General features: G+C 43.6%; 1 protein-coding gene and 1 long non-coding RNA gene across 2 annotated transcripts in view; one reads left to right on the top strand and one right to left on the bottom strand.

Moving 5' to 3' along the window:
- Positions 1 to 18691, top strand: part of LOC110070532 (putative DBH-like monooxygenase protein 2) — a 23161-nt gene extending 4470 nt beyond the window's left edge. The window contains exons 5-13 of the mRNA XM_072987098.2: positions 767 to 934; positions 1582 to 1684; positions 7363 to 7529; positions 9121 to 9212; positions 10075 to 10171; positions 11034 to 11093; positions 15078 to 15208; positions 16514 to 16628; positions 18143 to 18691. Of these exons, the coding sequence (XP_072843199.2) occupies positions 767 to 934; positions 1582 to 1684; positions 7363 to 7529; positions 9121 to 9212; positions 10075 to 10171; positions 11034 to 11093; positions 15078 to 15208; positions 16514 to 16628; positions 18143 to 18370 (1161 nt within the window). The 3' untranslated portion in view covers positions 18371 to 18691. The remainder of the gene's footprint in view (positions 1 to 766; positions 935 to 1581; positions 1685 to 7362; positions 7530 to 9120; positions 9213 to 10074; positions 10172 to 11033; positions 11094 to 15077; positions 15209 to 16513; positions 16629 to 18142) is intronic.
- The window catches only part of LOC144586477 (uncharacterized), a 66563-nt gene extending 42087 nt beyond the window's left edge, over positions 1 to 24476 (bottom strand). The window contains exon 1 of the long non-coding RNA XR_013541324.1: positions 23338 to 24476. This is a non-coding gene — a long non-coding RNA (uncharacterized LOC144586477). The remainder of the gene's footprint in view (positions 1 to 23337) is intronic.
- Between the last annotated feature and the right edge of the window lie 2278 nt (positions 24477 to 26754).

Raw genomic sequence — 26754 nt, forward strand, 5'->3', positions numbered from 1 at the left:
GGTGGAGGCAATGGTCAACTACTGTTTGAACATCTCATATCCTTTGAAGACCCAGTCAGGATTGCTGTATATCAGAAGTGACATGATGGCAGATAACAACAACAATAATGATGTAACAAGCTGGCTCAAACCGAAGAACCTACTTGGATGAGTAGCGAAACGTTTCAACTTAATAAGAAAGAAGTCCAGTCGCCATGACTCAGCTTCCAGATAATCTCACCTGGATGACTGAAAATCTTCACAGATATAAACTGGCAGGCTGTTCTGCAATGCATAGTGTGTTGTTTACCTGCACGACAAGAGGGAAGTCCTGAGGGGCATTCTGAGGACTTCACTACATGACAAAAAGATCTTGTGTCTAGAAAAAGACGCATTTATATGTGGGGGGAAAAGGAGCCATATGAGTGATATTTCTCTTTCTTATTATGGAGACATGAGCATAAAGGGATTAATGTTGCCCAGGGAGAGAATGATTGAAGGCACTGGAAAGAGATTTTCTAGAATTTGTCCTTTGGCCATGAGAACTGTCTTAGAACAGAAAGTGCAAGGATGGTGGTCCATCATAGCTCAAGATCTTTATATATAATGCAACATAATTTGAAGTCTAATTTTTAGCTTCTGATTGGTTACTTAATTAATAATCTCATACAAGTTGTGAGTCAGGGATGCTATTCTGCAATATATTAACATTTAGAGATAAGAAAAGTCTGCCTGTTTTCCATTAGTTGCTAATGGGTTTTTCCTTCTGTCTTTTCTCGTTCCCTAGTTTGAGCCCCAAATTACACCACGGAACATAAGCCTGGTGCATCACATTCTGGTCTATGCCTGTGGCAATGCCAGCGCACTGCCAAGTGGTGTCAGTGACTGCTATGGAGCTGATCCTGCTTTCGCCCTGTGTTCCCAGGTTGTGGTGGGCTGGGCTGTAGGAGGAGGGGTGAGTATGTGAAATTTTCGAAAGCGGGGAAGAACGCTGTGCTGAATTCCAATCTCTGGAAGAGCACTGTTCTGCTTTTAATTCATAACGATTTCTATTCATGAAGGAGGGATTTGTTTCCCTGGAGCCGAAGAAAAGAGGTTAGAGGCTTTTAAATATCAACCATTCTTTATGTGCTTTCTCACCCTTTGCAGGGCATAATTCACTATACAGTGGGCATTTCTTACTGAAATGAAAAGTTATTCTATAAGGCTATTAATCACTGTTCACTGCACTTCTCTACGGGTCTACCAAGAAGGAAGCACGACTGAGTTTAGTGAGGTTTACTCACAGACAATTAGGAATAGAGTTCCAGTCTTCATGAATTTAATTTATAATCAGAATCTGTGCAACACTCAGGTCTGAAGCCAAACAAGCCAGTGTTCAAAGCTGGGAAATGTAACTTTTGGGACTACATCTCCCAGAATTCCCCAGCCTACATAGCCACAGCATGTAGTTGCTGACTGGAGATTCTGGGAAATGCAGCCTATATATAGCTTGAGATTTTATATATTCTCCCAAGCAAAGCAAGGAACACAACTGTCAGGTGGGCTTTGAACTGTGTACTTTCTTTCCTCTATCTCTCTTCCTCCCATTTTCCTATGTAGAGCTACATGTTCCCTAATGAAACAGGAATCTCCATTGGAACTCCATTGGATCCCCAGTGGATCCGGTTAGAAGTTCACTTCAGCAATTTTGATTTAATTCCAGGTGAGTAAAAATACCTGTGAATTACATGAGGAAAGATGGGGGTGGGGAAGGGCAGCAATCGGGGCACATATATTGAGTCGAAGATTGGAAATAGGAACATTTTATGAAGGTCCAGAGATCAGCTTGCCCTTTTAAGTCCTGCGATGGGGTGGGAAGAAAGGAGGGAAGCTTAATTACAGGAAGTGCTTGAGATGGCTTCTGTGAACTTATTTCCTTGTATTTATGTATCTAAGTGGAACTGAGAGAATGAGAGATAGGAGTGCTCAGGGTTGTACGTGAGAGACATACAGCTCCCCACATGATCTGCTGTTAAGAACTACAAGTTCTAAAGTTCCTGTTAACATTCTGTAGGCAGAAGTGAGAGAGGCCAAGCAATCGCAGTGTGACTGTCCTGTGAGGAGCACAGTGTCATACAAGGGCCAACTTCTGAATGTGGAAGGTTTTTGTAATGATTCTTGTCTCTCATTAAATGGACGTGTCAGCTGCCTAATGGAAGCAAGGGCACAAACAATGATTTTAATGTGGTTCTCACTGGGCATCTCAGGGGATGACCAACAGTGACATTAAGTGCTGAGAGGCCACTGAGAGCAATCACATACTCCCCTCATTGAATGTCTTCTGTTCTCTGGGGTTCATGAACAGCCCTTAAGGATTTGAACCTTGCTGCTGGTCACTTGTGGAGAGATGATGAAGAGAACAAGATGAAAAACCCACTTTGCAGTGATATTACTCTGCATGAGCTTTTGCTTCTCAGAAATCTTATGAGGAACCTCATAGAGTTTGTCAGATGTTTTCTGATTATTTTTGCTAAAAGAAATTTCAGTCTGATCAGGGTGATTACAACTTTTGTGCAGAACAACATCTTTCCTAACAGGAATCACTGAGAATGGTATTAAGCTGCACAGAATTGGCAGTTTCTTGTACAGAACAAGGAACAAAAATAAAAAAGAAGAAGATGAAGAAGAGTTTCATTTTCATGGGAAACCAGGGAAACCTATTTTGTTGTTTAGTCGTTTAGTCATGTCTGACTCTTCATAACCCAATGGACCAGAGCAGGCCAGGCCATCCTGTCTTCCGCTGCCTCCCTGAGTTTGGTCAAATTCATGTTGGTAGCTTCGATGGCACTGTCCAACCATCCCATCCTCTGTCGTCCCCTTCTCCTCTTGCCTTCACAAGTCTTCTCTTCTCATGAGATGGCCAAAGTATTGGAGCCTCAGCTTCATTGAGCACTCAGGGTTGATTTTCTTCAGAATGGATAGGCTTGATGCTCCTTGCAGTTCAGGGGACTCTCAAGAATTTCCTCCAGCACCACAATTCAAAAACATTAATTCTTTGGCAGTCAGCCTTCTTTATGGTCCAGCTCTCACTTCCATACATCGCTACTGGAAAAACCATAGCTTTGATTGTGCGGACCTTTGTCGGCAAGCTGATGTCTCTGCTTTTTAAGATGCTGTCTAGGTTTGTCATCGCTTTCCTCCCAAGAAGTAGGCGTCTTTTAATTTTGTGGCTGCTGTCAGGAGATGATGGGTCCAGTGGCCAGGATCTTAGTTTTTTTGATGTTGAGCTTCAGACCATTTTTTCCGCTCTCCTCTTTCACCCTCACTAAGAGGTTCTTTAAGTCCTCCTCACTTTCTGCCATCACAGTGGTATCATTTGCATATATGAGGTTGTTGATATTTCTTCCGGCATTCTTAATTCTGGCTTGGGATTCATCTAGTCCAGCCTTTTGCATGATGCATTCTGCATATAAGTTAAATAAGCTGGAGGACAATATACAGCCTTGTCGTACTCCTTTCCCAATTTTGAACCAATCAGTTGTTCCATATCCTGTTCTAACTATTGCTTCCTGTCCCACATATAGGTTTCTCAGGAGGTAGATAAGGTGGTCAGGCACTCCCATTTCTTTAAGAACTTGCCATAGTTTGCTGTGGTCCACACAGTCAAAGGCTTTTGCATAGTCAATGAAGCAGAAGTAGATATTTTTCTGGAACCCTCTGGCTTTCTCCATAATCCAGCGCTTGTTAGCAATTTGGTCTCTAGTTCTTCTGTCCCTTCAAAATCCAGATGTAGATTATCTTTTCCAATCCTCTGGCCACTGCTGAGTTTTCCAAACTCACTGGCATATTGAGTGTAGTACTTTAAGAGCGTCATCTTTTAAGATTTTAAATAGTTCCACTAGAATGCCATCACCTCCACTGGCCTTTTTATTAGCCATGCCTTCTAAGGCCCACTTGACTTCATTCTCCAGGATGTCTGATTCAAGGTCAGCAGCCACACTATCTGGGTTGTCCAGGACATCCATATCTTTCTGGTATAATTCCTCTGTGTTTTCTTGCCACCTCTTCTTGATGTCTTCTGCTTCTGTGAAGTCCCAACCATTTTTGTCCTTTATCGTCTCCATCTTTGCACAAAAGGTTCCTTTAATATGTCCAAAATTTTTTGAACAGATCTCTGGTTTTTCCCTTTCTATTATTTTCCTCTATTTCTTTGCATTGTTCATTTAAGAAGGCCCTCTTGTCTCTCCTTGCTAATCTTTGGAAGTCAGTGTTCAATTTTCTGTAACTTTCCCTATCTCCCTTGCATTTTGTTTCCCTTCTCTTCTCTGCTATTTGTAAGGCCTCGTTGGACAGCCACTTTGCTTTCTTGGATTTCCTTTTCTTTGGGATGTTTTTGTTGCTGCCTCCTGTACAATGTTACGAGCCTCCATTCATAGTTCTTCAGGCATTCTGTCCACCAAATTAGTTCCTTAAATCTGTTCTTCACTTCCACTGTGTATTCATAAGGGATTTGGTTTAGATTATATCTGACTAGCCCAGTGGTTTTTCCTAGTTTCTTCAGTTTAAGCTTGAATTTGCTGTAAGATGCTGATGATGAGAGCCACAATCAGCTCCAGGTCTCATTTTTGCTCACTGTATAGAACTTCTCCATCTTTGTCTGCAGAAAATATAATCAATCTGATTTCGGTATTGCCCATCTGGTGATTTCCATGTATAGAGTCGCCTTTTGTGTTGTTGGAAAAGTGTTTGTGATGACCAGCTTATTCTCCTGACAAAACTCTATTAGCCTTTGCCCTGCTTCGTTTTGAACTCCAAGGCCAAACTTACCTGTTGTTCCTTTTATCTCTTGACTCCCTACTTTAGCATTCCATTCCCCTATAATGACAAGAACATCTTTCTCTAGTGACAGTTCTAGAAGGTGTTGTAAGTCTTCATAGGATCGGTCAATTTCGGCCTCTTCAGCATGGGTGGTTGGTGCATGAATTAGTGTGATGTTGAAAGGTCTGCCTTGGATTTGTATTGAAATCATTCTTTCATTTTTGAGATTGTATCCCAGTACATCTTTTCTCAATCTTCTGTTGACTATGAGGGCTACTCCATTTCTTCTATGGGATTCTTGCCCACAATAGTAGATATGATAATTGTCTGAGCTGAATTCGCCCATTCCCATCCATTTTAGTTCACTGATGCCCAGGATGTCAATGTTGATTCTTCCCATCTCCTGTTTGACCACATCCAGCTTACCAAGGTTCATAAATCTTACATTCCAGGTTCCTAAACAGTATTTTTCTTTGTGGCATCAGACTCTCCTTTCACTTCCAGGAGCATCCACAGCAGAGCGTTCTTTCAGCTTTGGCCAAACCATTTCATTAGCTATGGAGCTACTTGTACTTATCCTCTGCTCTTCCTCAGTAACATGTTGGACGCCTTCCGACCTGAGGGACTCATCTTCCAGCATCACATCTTTTAATTTAGCCTTTTGTTTCTGTCCATGGAGTTTTCTTGGCAAAGATACTGAAGTGGCTTGCCAGTTCCTACTCCAGGTGGATTGCGTTTAGTTGGAACTCTCCACTTTGACCTGTCCGTCTTGGGTGGCCCTGCATGGCATAGCCCATAGCTTTTCTGAATTACTCAAGCCCCTTCACCACAACAAGGCAGCAATCTGTGAAGGGGAGGAAAACCTGTTAGTGCAGGGAAATGTCTGTTTGGAGCCTTAGTATTGCTAGACACAGAAACATGCCAAGAACAAGGAAATATGTGATTGCTTCTCACATCCCTATCTTATCTTGTGATTAAGCTGTTCCGTATATATAGATGCATACTGTTGAGCATCATAGGAATCCTATGATGAAGAACCTGCACTTCTAGAAAGTGAAGTGGAAGCTGTTCTAAAAGCAATGGGGAAAAGTAAATCAGGAGTAGTTGGCATACTGATAGAACTATTTCAAGCCCCAGACACAGAATCTGTCAAAATCCTCAGAAGAAAATACCAACAAATATGGAAAAGAAAACAATGGCCTACAGACTGGAAACATTCAACATGCATTCCAATCCAAAAAATGGAGATGTCATCGAATATAATAATTATAGGACTGTTGCTCTAATTTTCCATGCAAGCAAAGTGATGCTCGTGGTGTTGCAACGAAGGCGTTTACCTTATATGGAGCCTGATGTTCAAGATCAAATTGCAGACATCCATTGGTTACCACGATCAGGGAATGCAATGGTTGGTTTCTAGAAAGCTTGCTGAGGAGATGGTGAATTGAGGTGGGCATTCACTATTCTTTCCAAAGATCCATGTCAAAAGTGGTCCAATAATAAAGATGACAGTGTGGCCCTTGGTCTTTTTCGGCTTCTCCAGAACTCAAATAAAATAAAGTGAATTATAAAACTGGTGAATCTGTTGCTACAATTGCTTCCCTCTCTTTATCTCCAGCCTCTCATCTGTTGCCAATGGAGCCACCTTAAGTACATGTGGTAGCTCCACATGCTTAAAACATTCAGAGTATGAAATCTTGGCTGGGTGGCTCAGTGAGTGAGGTACCTGACCGAGGAGCCAGAGTTTGAATCCCTACTGTGCCTCCTTGGAGAACAGCCAACCTATGTAGCCTTGGGCAAGTTGCACAGTCCAAAAGAACCCTCAGAAAAGGGGAATGGTAAACCTCTTCTGCTACTCTGTACTTTGCAAGCCCAGGAAGGGGTCACCATAAGTTGGAATAGACTTAATGGAAAATCAATATTATATATTAGCTGGACAGGTGTGATGCTCTCCAAAATAGATAGGTGTGGGTATTTTACAGCTGAGCAAGGCCCAGGATTGCCTCTAGTAATTTGGCCATCTACTGTGATATCCGTAGTCGATTAAAGAAAGAGGAGGGAAAATCTTCTGCTTGGTCAGACCAGCAGCTTTGCTTTTTCAGTGCCTAAACAACTGCCTCTGACAGTATGCAAGCTCAATTTAGGCAGAGATCCTATTTGTACTTCAGGTATTTGCAAGGGAGCCGAATGGACAGCAGGCCGAACCTTGTTGGCTTCCCTGGATTCCTTCTCTTCACTACATCAGGCCCAGTAGGCTCTAGCCACCTTTACCCAATGTGTCAACAAGGAAAAGAACAGGGAAAAAGTCTTTCTGGACCGATATACACTGACATGAGACCTTTTCATGGGCCTTACTCCTTAATTGACATTGCAGTGTTTAGGGTCTGTCTCATCCAAATGCAGCTACCAGACTCTAGAAGCTTGGGAGCAGGACCTGAAGGTGATGTGTACCTGGTTGGTTGTCTCAGGATCTGCTATGCCGAATATTCAGGTTTATATATATTGTTACATTGATTACTGGAAGCTTCCTACATGGAGATATATGCAAAACCAGCTGCTCAGTTTAGGTTTTTCTTTTCTAAGGCTTAATTGACAACTCAGGGCTACGACTCTACTACACCCCAGAGCTGCGTCCACATGACATGGGTATACTACAAACAGGAGTCTTCATCTTTCCTATCCATTTCATACCACCTGGAACAGATTCTTTCATGTCCTATGGAGTCTGCAATACCAGCCACTTTGAGGAGGTAAGTTTTGGAGTCTTGCATGATCCTTATACATAGATAACTGGTCGGATGGCAATTTAGCAACTATAAGCAGAGTTTTCCTCATCAGTCAAGGGCGTCTGATTATCTTCCAACACTGCTCCACCGCTTCACAACTCATAGATGATCCCACATTTGTTTGGTGACTGTCATCAGGGTGTAAACACCGGCCTTTGTTTACATGCTCAAAGTACAAATAAAGCAACTGTGAAAAAAGCGACCACAACATTTTATCACCTTCTAATTGTGAAGAAACTACTTTCCAGTCTGTGTCTGCTTTCTCAGAGAAAGAGAACGGCCTGAAGTGATGCTTCTACAGTTGGGTGACGCCCTACTGGCCTCTTTTATCATCTAACAAACTGGTGAGTCAGCCTAGGCAGTTGAAGGCCAGGCTGCAGTGCTTCCTTCTGAGGAGTGCGTCCCAAATCAGCTCTAAAGGCAAACTACCCAAATGCTTCAGGACACCTGTGGCGATTTCCTCTGAAGCCCCTATTCCCCCAGGCCTTCATGAGGTTCTCACTCTTTTTCCTTCGTCGCTGCCACCAGGTATTACTGCTCTAATGCCATTTAATCATGGAGACATGTGTGCTTTTAAAACTTAAGTCATTTATTATATCAGGGAAGTTAATACAGTGGTGCCTCACATAGCGATCGCTCCGCTTAGCGAAGAAATCACTTTGCGATGGACTTTTTGCCATCGCAAAAGCGATCGCTTTGCGATGGTCCCTATGGGCTATTTTTGCTTTGTGATGATCACAGGGAAGTGATCATCGCAAAGCGCCCATTTTCGGCCAGCTGATTGGCGGTTTCAAAATGGCCTCCGGGTAAACAAAATGGCCACTCGTTGTGTTTAGGGACAGGTTCCTCGCTTTAGAGGCACCGAAAATGGCAGCGCTATGGAGGATCTTCGCTTAAAGGTGAATTTTAAGCCCATAGGAATGCATTGAAGGGGTTTCAGTGCATTTCTATGGGCTTTTTTATTTTGCTTAGCGATGTTATCGCTTAGCACCAATTTTTTTCTGCATGCATTAACATCACTAAGCGAGGCACCACTGTATATGATTAATATTCGATAGGTAAATCACAGGTTGCTAATCACTTGTACAGTATTTGAATCAATTCTACTTAAACTTTAAAACTCCATTAACTCTCAGTTCCGTTCAGCGTTCTTACAGATCTCTAACTCACTCTTAGTTCACATTTAAGTTTCCCACAGTCTCTCTCTACCAGAATCTCTCTCTCAGACTCCATCCACCAGCCTTTATATCTAGCCCCCTCCCCCCTTAGCTCCGCATTCCTTCCTCTCATTGACTCCTTCTCCCCTGTTCAACTGTGACGGACAGGTGAGGGCGGGGCTTTTCGCTACAACACCCAAAACACTCAACCAATACCAGATGACGAGATGTTCAAGGGGTTTCATACAAATGAGCTGGAAAATGTGGAGCTGTAGGGTCTAGTTTGTTCTGGGGGGGGGCAGCTGGTTGTACTTCTGAGAAGGCATGTGTTTGCTGAAAGCAGGAGAGATGGTTATTAAGCCCCAAAGCCTGGAGGTTTTCTCCCTTTTGACTTGCAGATCAATGGTGCTCCAGTGCCTGACATGCATGTTTTCGGGTACTTGCTGCACACTCACTTGGCTGGAAGGGGGCTCAGAGGTGTCCTGTACAGGTAAGAAGGATTGCTGAATACTAATGGGCCACGCTAGCCATGACAGTGCTATAACAGTGGTCCTTTTAGAATAAGCGAGGGGGGTGTCTGATTTTAAAAACAAAGAAACGACAAGGACAGAGACCTTTCTCCTTGCAGCTTTTCATGCTGTCTGGATTACTTCCTTGTTGAGAATATTATATCCAAGGAGGTCAGCTGTGGGCAAAAGTAATAGTCTTCCGTGACCTCCTTTTGCTTTTAAAATTGTACTCTACTCCAGTCAATGTCATTTCCATTTCCTGTCCGAGGTGAAGCCAAGTTACTCTATTCAAAGGGGTGCAAAGGACTAGGCAGAGAGTAAATGGAGAAATGGCAAGATGAGACCTTGGAGAAGTTAGATGTATCAAACTACAACTCCACTGGCCTTGCTGGAGGAAGGGTTCTGGGAGTTACGGTCCAACCCTCCCAACCCCCATATTCACTAAACAGTGCTAAAGCTTGCCAGAAAGCCAAGGGAAGTTGCCTATAGCGATGGCATAGAACATGCTCAGGTGGTCCAAAGGAAATTGTCCAGGGGGATTCCGCCACAAAGCTTTTTGTTGGTTCTATGGGCAAACTGGAATAGATCCAAAATTGTTATTTCGTTATAGCAATAGTGATCTTATTCAACTTTTCACTTTTGATAAACAGGGGAAGTTCCATGCTATACTTTCATAGAGCGTTACCTTCTGTTTCTGCAGAGCTTTGAAACTTACCCAATTCCTGGCTGACTTGTACAGCAAAGAAGTAACTTTTCCAAGCCCTGGATAAGAAATGTGTTCCTGACCCCTCTTAGTTTCAGAAGCATGTCTGACTCTCCAACCTCTTTGTTTCTAACTCTCAGGAACGGACAGCAGGTAACAATTCTCTGTGAAGACAACAAGTATGACTTCAATCTCCAGGAGGCAAGAAACTTGAAGGAGACTGTCGTTATGAAACCAGTACGTTTTTGCAGGGCTTGACTAGACATCTTGGTGGTTTAGTAGCGGACTGCAGGGCCAAAGATTGGGATCTCGATCCCTCACTCTGTCTTCTGGGAGAAAAGCCAGTCTGTGTAGTCATGGCCATACCACAGAGTTGCAGAAATGCACCCAGAAGAAGGAAATGGGAAACCAGTTCTCAGTATTCTCTACCTAAGAAACCTTGAAAAGGGTCGCCATAAGTCACAATTGACTTGACAGCACATGACGGTTATTATTATGTTTCTGAAGGGTGTCCTCTTGAGTCAAGGCCAGTACAGTGGGGTCTTGACTTGAGAACTTAATCCGTATTGGAAGGCGGTTCTCAAGTCAAAAAGTTCTCAGGTCAAATCGGCATTTCCCATAGGAATGCATTGAAAACCATTTGATCCGTATCTGCTCTTTTCCGTCCGTAGAAACTAATGGGAAGCTGCTATTCTGCCTTTGACCACTAGAGGGGGATATTTTGTTTCTTTTTTTCTTAGGTCAAGAAAGGTTCAGTGAAAGCAGGGAAAATACAGTCCAGGCAGTCTGAAGACTGTCTCCCAATCCACTCTCTAAACGCTGGGAGGAGTGAGGAAGCAGACAGGCACCCTTTTCACTGGCCAACAGTTAACTGGAAGTTCAAATTTTGCACTTTCCCTGCCTCCCACGTGGTTTTTTTCAGTTCTTAACTCAAATCTAAGTATGTAAGTCAAGTCAATATTTTCCTATGAGAGTGGTTCTTAAGTCAAAATGTTCTTAACTCGAGCCGTTCTTAAGTCAAGACCCCACTGTAGACAACAAACCTTTTTCCCCCCTGTGGTCCTCAGATGTTTGACCTCAGTCTTTGTTTATTTTGCAGGGAGATGAATTCTTGCTTGAATGTCAGTATCAAACTCTAGATCGGACAGAGCTCACCTTTGTAAGTGTTTAAAGTGAAAGCCAAGGGGATGGGGAGATGGCTTTTGAAGATCATGTCTGGTTATTCCTTTGCATTGCATGAATTCCTTAAACTAAATGGTTTCATTAATGTGTGCAGTCCTTACAATACTGCAGATAGCAGCTGTCTAGTTGTTATGGCCAGTTCATCGCATAATATCAACTGTCTAAAGATGAGCCTCTTTCTGCTTAACTTAACTGGCTCTCCCTCCTCCTCCAGGGCTGTAATCAAAGCCTTATGGCCTGTAGATCCTTTGAGAACCCAGAATCACACCCACACTTCAATCGGGCAAGACTTTGTATGGGATTTTTATACTGCTTAATGAATCATTGTGTAACGACTGTTGAACGTTTACACAGTAACTGCTTATTTTATTTTATAATTTCATTATTATTGTTTTACTATTATATGTTTTTCTGATTTTTATATGTATTATATTAGATGCCAAATACTATTTTTAATACTTGTTTGATCTTTGCTCATGTGTACAGCCTGATTGGCTATGAAGCAATAAAGAATTCCTGTTCGTATTGTGTAAAATTGCAAGGTCACTAATGGTCAAAGCAGACATATATTTATTATGCTGTTTTGCAGAAGATTCTTTATCAAGTGTTAAAACATGTCTCTTTGTTATAGGAAGTGAACACCCTCACATATGTATCTCGCATTTAGCATGCTTTGTTTGTTAACAAGCTTTGTTTTATGATTAATCATTGGAAGATAAACATGGGTTAAATCAAAAAAGCAAAGAGTGCTGTTTATATACCACCCCATAGCACTCAAAACACTCTCTGGGCAGTTTGCAAGTTAATTACGCAGACTACAAATTAACTCCCCCCCCCAGCTGGGTACTCATTTTACCAACCTCAGAAGGATGAAAGGCTGAGTCAGCCTTGACCCAGCTACTTGGGATTGAATCCCTGGGTCGTTACTCATGAGTAGAGATTGGGACAAATAAAAAAATTATGATTCGTTTTGATCCGTTATTCATCAAGGTTAACGGATCAACAAATACAAATATATGAATATTCTTTGATGAATCAATCCGTCAATTCATCTGCACTTTAAATGGCTATAACACTGCCCCCCCCGATGACCTAGAAACACCATATTTGCAGGAAAGTTTCCTCAGACACCTTTCTATAACTCCTGAAAGTTTGATGAACATTGGATCACGGACCCCCAAGTTATCTAGTCACAAAGAGGACCCCCAGGTACTTAGAGACGCCAGAATCACAATGGAGCTTCCTATGTCTTTCCCCAACACGTCTGGTGAAGATTGGATATTGGACATCTGAGTTATTCACCCACAATTGGGTCACCCCAGGAGAGTTTACTACACGGCACAGAAGCCCATTGTGTCTACTGGCTACTGATCAGCTGATCAGAAGCCAATAGGCAGCCACCCCAACAGTCTACCCCCACACCCACTTCCTTTCCCTACCTTAGCTTGCACCCCACTCCCACTGACACGCCCTTACCTTAATAGCGGCTGCCAGGTCTCCATCAGGCCTTCGCAGCCACAGTGTGTAAAAAGGGAGACTGGCTGCCCTTTGCAAAGATGGCGGCTGTGGCTTCATTTAGGGTAGGGAAGCTGCAGCTGCCATCTTTGCAAAGGGCAGGCTGGATTCCCTTAAGACCTCGGCAGCAGCAATTAAGGTAAGAAGGTGTCAGTGGGGGTGGTGTGGGGCCTAAGGTAGGGAAAGGAAAGGGGTGGAATAGGCTGTGGTATTGGGTGGCTGTGTAGGGTGGTGTCTGCCTTTCTGCCACCGATCAGCTGATCGGCAGCCGGTAGGCAGAATGGTGGGTTTTTTGTTTACTTTTTTATACGAAGGACAAATAAAAACAGGTAAATATTCATCCCTTCATATTCGTGGGGGTCTCTGGAACCCACAAATACAGATCAATGAATATTTAACAAATCAGCTATATTTGTCAGAAAAACCAATCCATTTTTATATTCCTCATCTCTACCCGTGAGCACAGTTTTGGCTGCAGTACAGCAGTTTAACCTGTGCACCATGAAGTTTTTTCTTCATAATTTAGAAGTCTGGTTGTGGAGATACTGTTCCTTAGAAAACATTACAAAATCGTTTTATTAGAGGGTTGGTAAGTTAATTGTTGGGACGAGGTGGTGCTGCAGGTCAAACCGCAGAAGCCTCTGTACTGCAAGTTCAGAAGACCAGCAGTTGTAAGATGGAATCCATGCAACGCAGTGAGCTCCTGTTGCTTGTCCCATCTCCTGCCAGCTTAGCAGTTTGAAAGCATATAAATGCGAGTAGATAAATAGGTACCACCGTGGTGGGAAGGCAATGGCGTTCCGTATCTAGTCATGCTGGCCATGTGACCACAGAAACTGTCTACAGACAAACGCTGGCTCTACGGCTTGGAGATGGGAATGAGCACCATGCCCTAGAGTCGGACATGACTGAATTAAATGTCAAGGGGAACCTTTACCTTTGCATAAGTTAATTGTAAGGGAATGGACATTCTCTTTAATATTTACTGCCCCTCACAAACTGCTGTTTTCTGTTGTTATGCCTTGGAGAGTACAGTAATTAAACGCTGCAGGGGAAGGATAAGAGGGAAGAGAGGTGAGATAAAGGGCAGAGTGTGCCTAGAAATGCCTGGGACATGGATTTGTGCATGTGACATTTGGTGAACAGACCCGCTTATTTGAATTTATGTCTTAGCACTAGTAGCAGACCTTTCTTCATCAGTAGCTTGAGCTGAATATTAGCTTTCATTTGTGTTTTCAAAATAGGAGGCCTCTACTTTCCAGTGTTGTGCACCAGGGACCAAGCAAAGTCCCAGGTTTTTCTCTGTCCCACTCTGAGTCCATTACCTGTTATTAGACACAATGCTTGTATTGTAATACATTCTAGTCCACAAACAGTGAGCAAGGCGCTGGTAAAGTCCTTTAATTTCTGTTGTATTCTAGTAACAGAATGGCTGGGTTCCTTTTGCATAGCTACGTAAATGGAGTAACTTTTGCAGGCAAATGGTCCCAAGTTTTAAAAAAAATCACTGTTGATGTTACCAGCTGCACCCAGAGTCAAGTGCACAACTCAGTGTGCAACAGATGTTTACAGTGGTTTCCTAATTTAAGGAAATTTGCCTCCAAAAGTTACACCATTTTAGGCAAGAGGGCAGGGGCCAATGAATTTCATTCTATTGAAATGTTTGTAACTTTAATGAATTTTAATTTTCTATTGTTTTTCTTAACTACAGTGGTGCCTCGCTTAATGACGATAATCCATTCCAGGAAAATCTCTGTTAAGCGAAAATGTCGTAAAGCGAAATTAAAAAACCCATTGAAACACATTGAAAACCGTTCAATGCGTTCCAATGGGCTAAAAACTCACCGTCCAGAGAAGATCCTCCATACGGTGGCCATTTTTGGTGCCTGTATAGTGAGGAATCCGTCCCTAAGCACAGCGGGGAGCCATTTTAAGCACCCGGTGACCATTTTGAAAACCCGACGGTCAGCTGTTTTTGATCATCGGAAAGCGAAAATTGGTTTCCGAAGCAGGGAACCGATCATCGCTAAGCGAAATTCCCCCATTTAGACTATCGTTTTGCGATCGCAATTGCGATCACAAAAACATTGTCATAAAGCGGATTTGTCGTAATGTGGGGTAATCATTAAGCGGGGCACGACTGTATATTAAAAAACCCTTTGTCCCCATTGTGGCATATAACATGAATGAATGAATGAATGAATGAATGAATGAATGAATGAATGAATGAATGAATGAGACTGTTAAATTTATATCTATAATACAGGGTTGAGGTACTGGTTTGAACTAACATTTCTGTGTAGCAAGAAGCACAACTGCCACACTGGTGCCTAATATCTTACCTAGTTTTCTTGTTATAGCAGGGACTGGTGGTAAGCATGCTGCAATGCATTCTTCTCCCATGCTTCTCAGATCCGAGTTCTGCTGTTCTTTCTCTTTGTCCCAGGGAGGGCCAAGTACTCTGAATGAAATGTGCCTGGCTTTCCTTTTCTATTATCCGCGCAACAACATCTCCAGCTGCATGGGATACCCAGACATTCAACACGTGGCCAATGAGCTTGGACAAGAAGCGTCAGAGTGAGTGTTGTTCGGCTGGAGCCCAAGGGCAAAGTGCTTCACTGGAGCCTGGTAGGGAAGGAGTTGAGTAGCCTCTGGCTGATAACTGAGCTGCAAGAAGACTAACTGGGGAAGAGAGACGGGTGCTCTAAAAGGTGATGGAAGGAATCTCAGTACACATTCACAAAACATGCATCCCAAAACTCAAATGTGTCTGTTCAAAACTGAAATCACACCTTGGGTCCACCAGATGTTGTTAGGCTACAATGACCATCGCACACAGCCATCGATTGGGTTGGCCAGAGATGGTTGGGGATGTAATCTCTAACTGCCCCTGGGGACCCAAGGTCAGGAAAGACTGGGGAGAGGATGGAGCTATGAAAGATACATTTCTGTTCACTCTTAACATGCTTATCTCCATCAAGTGCAATAACTGCGAGACATTTCAATTTTTTCCCCGTGTCCCATCTCTGCATATTTGGTCATTGATTACCTTCTTGGCTGTAGCGATAGGTGCTGTTTTGTTTATCAGCAGAACAGGTGTTTGGCGCTTCTCAGCCCCATCTTCTCTGGCAGGCACCCAATCAGAGGCAGCATCCTGAGGAGGCATGGCAGGGAAGATGGGGCTGGGAATGGCTAAACTCCTGTTCAGCTGATAAACAAACTGGAATGAACCACTGGTTTAGCAATTCATGCCCATCTCTTGTTGGCTGGTTGGCTTCTTATATTTTGTGGGGAAAATCCCCAGGGAACCCTGCTTGGAAGCCAGTCCAAGCAGCAGTTTAATGAAAACCAGGGAGAGATCTCTGATAAATGAAGACAGACTACAGTCTTTAGTTATGAAGCATATCACCGGTGAAGAAGATGTCTGCCTGTAAAAATGTCTCCAAAATGTCTCTAAAATGTCTACCTTCTTCTCCGGAGGCATGTCTTTTTATTAAGTACCATAATTAGCATTTTTTTAGCATAAAGATAAGATTTTAGCCAAAGAGGCATCGAGAAACTTATCTTGTCTACACATTCCACACATGCGCAGAGAGAAAATCATAGAACAATGCATCTTTATACTACAATAGCTTGATTATGCTAAACACCACTGCTGTATCCCTTAATAGCCACAAGATGGAACTTTGGACTAAAACTACCCACTAAAACTTCCCACAATATTTAACGAGCTCAAGATGGTACAGATGGTATTTCTCTACAATTGATCTTCATAATAACCCTGTCAGGCTGAGAGTGTGTGACTATCCCAAAGTTTTAGCATAGAATTTGAACTCCCACCGTGTAGTCCAGTCCTTTAACGGCTCCATTTCTCCCCCGCAGTGCAATGGAAGGAATGATGGCTATTAACCTGGTGGAATGGGACAACGATACCATCAAGAAAGCAGAGAAGACGTGCAAGGAGGTGGATCAGATTGTAATAATTAAAACAATTGATGTAAGCAGGCTCTGCAGGTTTGATATAAACCTAATCTAATCAGCTGAAAAATCAGTTCCGCAGCCTTTTGCCAAATAAGAAGACTAGGAGAGGAGATTTTTTTTTTCTGATTTTCCGAGTGAAGGAGTTTCTGGAATCTGTTTCTTCAGCAGTTACATCTAGCAGGATGACTGCAAGCCCACTGCTTGGTCCACTTCAGGGATAGGCTGGTTCACTCCTAAAGACAGCGCTCAGACAACATCTTTGCTGGAGCATACAAGCTCACCCTCAGAGTGATCCTATCTGCATTTTTTTGGCCCCTGTCAGGGGCTTCTACTTTTTCGGTGTGTGTAAGACCGCTCTGGTTTGTTTTCTTTGCCCCCATGTGCAATTGTGGGAAACAAAAAGTGAGCTGCCTTGTTTGAATTGCCAATATCCTGAAGTGGCTTAAGAAGAGAGCCAGTTCAGGATATTGACAAATTAATCAGTTCCTCAGCTTTGTGGAGGGGCCAAGGAAGTAGGTTTTTTAAAAAAAAGTGTGGTGAGGGATTTTTGTTTGCTTTTCTTGACTGACTCTCAACCAGATCTCTTAAGAGAAAAGCAAACAAAAATTCCCCTTGTTGACCCACCTGTTTCCTACTGCTTCCAGGAAGTTTTCCATTTGGCTTTTGTTTTTGTTTTTTTTTAAAGAATGATGCAGCACATAGGCACTGCCCTAACACACTTTAAAAAAACACTTTACTGACCCCTCCACAAAACATAGAAAGTGTTTAATTTGCCAGTATCCTGAATTGGCTCTCTTTTTAAGCCACTTCACAAAATTGGCAAATTGACAGCGGTGCAAATAGGGTTGCTTCAGGTCCATACGCCCTTTGGATACAAGGATCCCACCAAATGGCATACCAAACCTAGTAAAACCTTATAAGGCCAATCAAGCTTACCCCAAAAAGTGGTCATGTCACCTTAAGTCTTTTAAACTACAGTGGTGCCTCGCTTAACGACGATAATCCATTCCAGGAAAATTGCCGTTAAGCGAAAACATCGTAAAGCGAAATAAAAAAACCCATTGAAATGCATTGAAACCCGGTCAATGCGTTCCAATGGGGTAAAAACTCACCGTCCAGCGAAGATCCTCCATACGGCGGCCATTTTCGCTGCCTGTATAGCGAGGAATCTGTCCCTAAACACAGCAGGGAGCCATTTTAATTACTCAGTGGCCATTTCAAAACCGTCGATCAGCTGTTAGAAAAACATCGTTTTGCGAAGAATTGGTTCCCGAATCAGGGAACCAATCATTGCAAAGCAAAATTCCCCCATCTAGACCATCGTTTTGCGATCGCAAAAAAATAGTCGTAAAGTGGATTCATTGTAATGTGGGGCAATCGTAAAATGAGGCACCACTGTACATCCATTGCTCCCTGATTTCTTCAAGAAAAAATAACATGTGACGTCTTAAAGACATGGGATGGATGGCCTCCTGAACATTTTAACAAACAAAAATATCTTTAATTTTTGTTTCCTTTCCTTTCCTCCAGGAGGTGGTAAGAAATGATACAGGCTTTATTCGAGATATTATTGACTCTGAACCACTACCATGCAAGGACATCTCCCATTCTTTGGTAAAACGACAAGCTAAGTACCTAACAACACCTCTGCTGACCTCCGAAGCTGTGGGTACAAAGGACATCTTCCCACTTCGTGTCCTGCTTGTCATACTTTTGGGTTTTACTTGGCTGCCCTGCATCTCCCAGGGTGGCCTGTGAGCCCCACATACAAAGAAAGAGTTATAAGAGATCTGTGATACGCTTAAGCTTTTGGGACTGACTCTTCAACTTTTGCTTTTCTTCAATCACTTTGGCAAGGTGGGTGGGAATTTATTTCCAACCATATTTTCAATATTAGCTGAATGAAATGCAGAGCTGGAGCATTCCAGCCAGCACTGCTGGTGAGGAGTCTGGACACCTTGAATTTCAAGGACAGTCATGCTGTAGGAAGTAGCACACATCTCATCTTCTGTAGAGGTACGCCACTAGCAACGTACACAGACCAGGACAACAAGAAAAGTAGGTGTCCTGAGCATCTCACCCCCATCCTCATCTGTGTGAAGAGCTCAATAAAGTTACTTTTTGGACTACAACACCTAGAATCCCCAACTGGGATGGCCTTGGCAATTAATAGCTAGGGCAGTGATTCCTAGCCTTGGGCAACCCAGGTATTGGACTGCAACTCCCAAAAACCCCGGTCAGCACCGCTAATGGTGAAGGCTTCTGGAAGTTGCAGTCCAAGAACACCTGGGTTACTCAAGGTTGAGAACCACTGGGCTAGGGGATTTTGTTGTAGGCCCCAAAAGTAATTTTTTTTTAGGTAGCTTTAAGGGAAAACAAAAGGAGAACCGTTGATAGTAAGCCAACTAGAGATGAGATGGAGGATGGCATAGACGCCAGGGTGAACTTCACTCCTGAAACAAATGTCCTTATAGCTTGGGAAGTGTAGGGGCTGCACACAGTTAACTCCTGGACCTTGGAGAACTGCACTGGTGCTCCCACAGCTCCCCCAAAAGTTTATAAGGGAGATGTGATGGCAGGTTGAAACCTGGCAAAAATGCCCCCCTTTGAGGGCACAAGAGGAATTTCTTGAGCAAAAATATTTAAACCATTCCAAATTGAGCTGGGCTGGGCAGCGACAAATGGCCCACAGGTTACATTTTGGCTGCCCCTGCTGTACAGATATGGGAAGAGAAGCTGTGGGTACCACCTTCTCCAACCTGTTGGTCTTTGATTACGCTGGATTACAACAACCATGAACCGAGGAGCAAGGGGGGTTGTTGTCAGACACCGGTACAGGTTGCTAAATTGAGGAGAGCTTGGAAGAAAATTTCATTGGTGAGGCTCCATCCCTCTGCTCTGATCAAGAGCAGCTTCGGCTTATTTGAAAGTAAGGTGTTGTGGGAAGAAGGTAGCAAACATTAGTCTAATTGGGAGTCTCGGCAGAAGCAACAGAATGCATTTATAAAGGGGAAGAGTGGCATTCGATTATGATCACAGATGGTGGTCCTCATTCCTTCAGTGCACCTTCTGGCCACTTAAAGAGAAGAACATCTGTAGAGGGGCCTATATGTGTTATGATCTACAGGTGTTTCAAATAGCTGCATGGGACTTTAATCACAAATAAATTGTCCTGTCGATTTCAGGAGGATGGTGGCGATCCATGTTTGCTGAGACATGCCCCTGAAATGAGCGAAACTTCCAACTAGGTAGTTTCAATCAAACTCTAGTTGTGTGTGATAACTAGGTTGCACTGGGCTTAGCAAGCTTCTTAAGATCACAGACTGCCATTCTGGATGGAACATTGCTTATATCTTGACATGACTTCAATCTCAACGCATACTCAGATGTGTGTCTAATCCCCAGCTGTGTACACAGCTCCAGATCCACCTTAAAAGAGCTAGATCACACTGAATGCATTCAGGAGATTGGCAGGTCTTCCTGCAGCATGAATGATTCCCTGTTGCACAATGATCAATGTTTGCTGAAGCCAGATGGTAGGCCACTTACTTAGACTGTCAGTCATTGCTGAAGTTTCCTTGCCTTGCCTTACAACCTTTTTGTTAGTTTGTTTGATTTTTGTTTTTTGAAATGGTGCCATCAATACACAGCTGTTTAAACTCTGGGCACTAGGGGGGAAATGGAGATAGTGCTCTTTTGGTTTTTAAAGAAGTTTTAAACAGTGAAATCTACTCAGGAATAAGCCTAATGGATTCAATGGATGTTAATTAGGAGTGTGTACCGCATTATAGCTTCAGTCACTTAAGCATGAAATATAATAGTCTCATTGCAGTGTTTGACACCCAGAAAGGATGCTTAATTAACAATAAGAGGGTGCCTCCAGTAATGGAGGTCAGTCCCATTGCAGACCAACTGAAGCCCACACCCACCATCTTTGGAAAGTCATTTGCCTTTCGGGGGTGGTGGTGGTTCAGGAATCAATTGTGAAAGGGTGGAGAAATATCACTGATGAAGACGCACTCTTCCTTTAGTTTACTGATATGCACAAGCTCTGTGTCTAAATAGGTAATTTTGATTCTTAGAGAAAAGGAATGCAATTCTACTCTTCATCTGAGAATAGGGCAAAATGGGGGTTAAAAGGGAGATGGAACTTATCTTCAAATTACGAGTCCAGTTATGTAAATTTCTAGTTAATTTGTTTAGTACATACTGTAGTTTAAAAATATGTATAGCATTATAATATGAAGTGAAGCATTTATTCCTTCAACTGTTGGCTGAAATGTTATGTCTGGAAAAAAATTATACACCTTCAATTGACATCTTCTTTGCTAAGATAGAATTCACAATGATTATGCCTAATTTTATTCAAAGTTTTTGTCTGCTAACATTTTTATCAGTCTCTACTTAATATCTGCTCATCGCCTAGCGACTATGTAGATGTTATGAATTTATCAGGCATACAAGGACTATTTCCATATTCCACCAAGAAAACAATTTCTTATCCTGCTAATTATTGTTTGTACGTTTTCTTGGATGAGGACCTGAAATAATTACATAGGATCAAGTTATTATTTGAATGCAATGCAGTCACCATGAAAGCTGAACATGCAAATAAATAATTTGACAATAAAAGGAGAGAGTCAAATTTTCTGTAGACACATCGTGCTCTTTGTTTTAATTTGCCACTATTAATCTCACAGAGAAATATCAGCTGAGAAGGTTAATTTCTGATGGTTATTGTTTTTCTAATGGTCCTCTGCTGCCATCTGGCTAGGGGATCAGGGACCTATAGTCCAGAAAGTGACTTTCCCCAGAAATTCTGTGCCTTGTGGCAGAAGTGGTTGACCTTACTGGGGCCAAGGGCAATTTTGTAGATTTATTGGCAAATCAATCCAAAGGTTGCATTCCCAAGAGCTGGCACTAAAAAGGCCCTGTTGCATGTTGGTTGGTTGGTTGGTTGGTTGGTTGGTTGGTTGGTTGGTTGGTTGGTTGGTTGGTTGGTTGGTTAAGTTAAAGCAATCAGTATGTATTGCTACAATTGATTTTTGTTAAATGCTTTCTAGTGGCCAAATATACAACCTTAAAAACAATTTAAAATTGAGGTATGGGGCCCCAGGTATGCAGAGGAGGACTCAAGCATGACAAAATGGCCCCAGCACTCTCTAGAAGGCACAAATGTACAGGCCGAGATGGGATGGGGGGAGCAAGGGGTGTGGAGGTACAGCAAAAATGTCTGGGAGGGGCTACCCAGAGGCTACATGCTGCTCCCCCCTCCCCCAAGTATCCTGACGTTTCCAATAACAAGGGGATCAAGATGTTTCTTACTACTTAGAGCTCCCAGAAATGAGGCTAACTTCTGAAACAGGTTGCAGCTTTACATGTACTGCTCACCAAGCACAGAATTCAGGCTGTTGGAATTATTGAATTACAATGGAAGAGCTACTAAGTGAGTACCTGTTTTTGTTTTTTGCTCAGGTTCTGCGTAGATTATAGCTATGCCACATTCTCCTCCTATATTCTTTTTTCCTCTACTTCCATAAACCAACCTTTCATACTTAAAACATTATTCAATAATACCCCACCCACTCTGTCTGGCATTAAGTTATCTGCTTAAACAATGGTATCTTTATGGCCACGATTCCATCTACATGCAAAACCTGCATCATTTGTTGGCAGTTCAATACTATGCTACAAAGGATGTTCAGAAGAAAACCAGTCATGACTCTTTGGCTCATGAAAAGCTATGGGTTCTTTTAGAAGAAATAGGCACAACTTTTGTTGTATATATGACAATTTCTGTTGTCAAAGTAATATGAAAATGAAAATCTGTAGTATTTGATTCTGATTCACCCCATAGGCTGAAATCTGTGCCACATTAGAAGTCCCAATCATGTTCACAAGTACAGTACAGTATAGTACGTGAGTTAATTCTCTTGAAGTGAATAATGGAAAAATATACTGAGTTCGGTATCAGGCTATGAAGTCAAAGGTTGGAAGTTCGATTCCCGAATGTACTTCCAGGGAGAGAAAGCAGCTTGTGTGGCCTTGAGCAAAGTGCACAGTCCCAAGGCACCCCCCAGAAGAAGGAACTGGTAGACCACTTCTGAGTACTGCATGCCTAGAAAACCCTTGAAGGGGTTCAGTTAATACATATTTTATATATCATGCAGCAAAGCTGTTACAAAAGCAATATAGCTATGTTTTTGGCTAGGATATATCTATCTATCTATCTATGTCTTTGCTGCATGATTAGGTTTTTGCTTACTAGGCAAGAATAGATAAACAAGGGAGGCCACCTGCATTCCATTACTTATAAGTAACTGGTCTAATTAAAAGTCTGTCCCTGGGAAGCTGGGCGATAGAAATGGAGGCACGATTTACTGCTCAAAGCTGGGTTCATGCAGGAATGTGTACCAATTATAGAAACCCCTCCCACTTCTCCTCCCAATCCTCTTGGTCCCTCTTTCATGTTATGCCTTATAAAAATGTATGCTTTTGTATCAGGGGCGTGCTTCTTCTCTGCATGTTTTCCGTGTGTGAAGTTGGTGCCTATTTTCAGCTGAAAATAAACAAATATCTATTGGATCTGTCTCTGGCACATTTTGCCTAATGTGTTAGGCAAAAACCTAGGAATTAGTCCTGTGGACCTCTTTCATCCTGAAAAGGGTCATCGCAAGTCAGAATTTACTTGATGGCAAATGATGATGATGATGATCGCAAAACACTTATTTTATTTATTTATTTATTTATTTATTTATTTATTTATTTATTTATTTATTTATTTATTTATTTATTTATTTATTTATTTATTTATTTATTTATTTATTTATTTATTTATTTATTTATTTATTTTAGTTCTATCCCGCCTATCTGATCGTATTCAACCACTCTAGGCGGCTTACAATAAAAACAAAGATATAGTTTTTACAACATTACAGGTAGAACATAGTAATGATAGAGAACAAAATAGAAGAAAAAATCGTCAAGGGTTTTCTGTTGGGAAGGCCTGCCTATACATCAGTGTTTTTAGTTGTTTCTTAAAAATGCCCAGCGAGGGAGCCGTGCGAATCTCAGGGGGTAAGTTGTTCCAAAGGCGAGGAGCCACCGCCGAGAAGGCCCGATTTCTGGTCTTTTCCTTTCAGGCCTCTCTCGGCGTTAGGCTCCTCAGCCTCACCTCCTGGCTCGCGCGAGTGACACGGGTAGATCTTGGTGGGAGAAGGCGTTCCGCCAAGTATCGAGGTCCTAAACCGTTTAGGGCTTTATAGGTAAGCATTAACACTTTGAAATTGATGCGGAATGGGATGGGCAGCCAATGCAATGCGGCCAGAGTGGGTGAGATATGTTGGTATCTTCTCAGTCCACTGAGTAGTCTGGCCGCCGCATTCTGCACCACCTGTAGTTTCCGCAGCAGTCTCAAAGGTAGCCCCACGTAGAGCGCATTACAGTGGTCTAATCTTGAGACTACAAGCACATGCAGCAGAGTGGTGAGAGACCCCACATCAAGGTAGGGCCGCAGCTGGGCTATCCGCCTAAGATGGAAGAAAGCGGAACGGACTACAGACGCCACCTGGGTCTCCATAGTGAGCGCCAGGTCCAGATGGATCCCCAAGCTGCGGACCCCATCCCTGGCGGGCAGAGTCACCCCCCAAAAAATGAGGGAGTTTCCCATATCCCCAGGTGTGGGGGCGCCCACCCTCAGTACCTCCGTCTTGTCCGGGTTCAGCCTCAGCTCGTTCTCCTGCATCCATTCCAATACAGTCTCCAGGCAACGCCGAAGGGACAGAACGGCATCTCCTGCAGTTGGAAAAAAGGAGATGTAGAGCTGTGTGTCATCCGCATATTGATGGCACTGTGCTCCACATCTCCTGATGACACCCCCCCCCAGCGGCCTCATATAGATGTTAAACAGCATTGGGGAGATGATCGACCCCTGTGGGACCCCGCAATTGAGGCTCCACGGGGCCGAGACATTCTCCCCAAGCTGTACTCTCTGGGGACGGTCCTCCAAGAAGGAACGGAGCCAGGCCAAAGCTCGGCCACCTATCCCCAACTTGGCGAGCCTCCCCAGGAGGATACCGTGGTCAATGGTATCAAAGGCCGCTGAGCTATCGAGGAGGACCAGCAGAGACACTTTGCCCCTGTCAGCCTCCCTCAATAGGTCATCACACAGGGCGACCAATGCCGTTTCTGTTCCATGGCGCGGCCTGAAGCCCGATTGGAACAGATCCAGGGCATCTGTATCATCCAGGAACGCCTGAAGCTGGTCGGCCACCACCCTCTCGACTACCTTGCTTAAGAAAGAAACATTGGCGACGGGCCTGTAATTGCCAATTTCGTCCGTCGCCAAGCTAGGTTTCTTTCTTATGGGCCTAATGAGTGTTTCCTTGAGGACAGAGGGAAATCTGCCCTCAAGGAAAGACCCATTAATTATTACAGTAGCCCATTCCGTTGTTGAGGGCCTGGCTGCCTTGATTAGCCAGGCCAGGCAGGGGTCCAAAGATGAGGTGGTGGCACGACAACGATCAAGCGTCCTGGCCACAGTGTCGGGCGATACGGGCTGAAAGGAGTCAAAAGACACCGGGCAAGGCGGAGCGCTGGACATCTCAACTCGACTCACTGTATTCAAAAAAGGGGCGAGGTCCCGGCGGATGGCCTCCGCTTTAGATTTTTAAAATGCTGCAAATTGGTCCGGGGTAAAACTAGGGGGAGGCCTATCACCCGGGCCAACTCCGGATAGGTCACGTACTATACGGAATAATTCCACCTGCTGGTTGGACGCCTCACTTATCCGGTTAGCGAGGTAAGTTCTGCTGGCAGCCTTTACCTTAGTCTGGTAAAGGTTAGTCGCAACCTTAACAGCTATACGATTGAAAACTGTCGGGTCCTTTCTCCATTTGCGCTCTAGCCGTCTCCTGACCCACTTCGACACCCGAAGATCCTGGTTAAACCAGGGCGCCGGGCGATCTCTGTGGCGGAGAGGGCGTTTAGGTGCGATCGTGTCTACGGCACTAGCCACGGCGGTGAACCAGCCGTCAACCAGAGCCTCGACAGGAGCGCCAGCCAGGTCAGCCGTAACCCCTGTCATGGCATCCTGGAATCCAATCGGATCCAGTAGCCTTCGAGGGAGGACCATAACAATAGATCCCTGCTCCCTGCGAGGGGGGAGAGCCATCTTGAGGGAGCATTTTATTAGGTGGTGATCCGACCATGACAAGGGGACCGACTTGAGGTCAGTCACCATCGGTCCACTCTCACTCCCGTTGGTGGAAAAAACCAAGTCTAATTTATGGCCGCCCACATGTGTAGGGCCGTTGACATGTTGGGACATGTTCAAGAAGGCCATGGTCTCCAAGAACTCAAGAGCTGGCCCAACGGGCTCTGCCCCCGCATGCACGTTGAAGTCCCCCAAGACCAATAATCTCGGGGAACCCAGTAGTGCCGCGGAGACAAAGTCCACCAGCTCCAGTAGGGAAGTGGCTGGGTCGCGGGGAGCACGGTAACCCAGCAAGATCCCAATACCGTCCCTGGCCCCAATCCACACGTGGAAAGCCTCAAGACCTGGTTTTATCACCGAGGAGCGCCTAACTACCTCCAGGGTGGTTTTATAAACAATGGTGACTCCCCCCCCGACCCTCTAGTCTACCCTGGTGTTGGACAGCATAACCGGGCGGGCAGATGAGAGCTAGACGGGGGGCCCCCTCTCCGCCTATCCAAACCTTAACTATCAAAAACCCAGGCAGTTTTGTTTGTCACACAGCTGTTACCTTTTGCCAGATCCTTGAAAAATCTCAGGATGATTTTATTTAACAAGATGAATTATTAACAAGAAAAATGCATCTTTGATGTTTTCCTTGTGGCCCCTGCTTGTTTCACCAAACCAAGGGCTAACGCTACATTTCCCACAAGCTGACACCAATTTGTCGCAATACCCACATGCCCCCAGTTTATTATTTTCTCACAAAGGCACACGTTGCATTCTCTTCTCGCTGCCACCAGTGGATTACTTCAGTCCACAATATAAATAACGTACGTCAGAACACTTGGCTTGTGAACAGAAACAGAACTTATTTAGTGAAGTGAAACAGAATGAGTAATAACAGATGTTTTTCAGATATTCAGTATACATAAGCAATTCATCAACA

The sequence above is a fragment of the Pogona vitticeps genome, chromosome 2 (genome assembly GCF_051106095.1).
Source record: "Pogona vitticeps strain Pit_001003342236 chromosome 2, PviZW2.1, whole genome shotgun sequence".
Taxonomy (NCBI): Eukaryota; Metazoa; Chordata; class Lepidosauria; order Squamata; family Agamidae; genus Pogona; species Pogona vitticeps.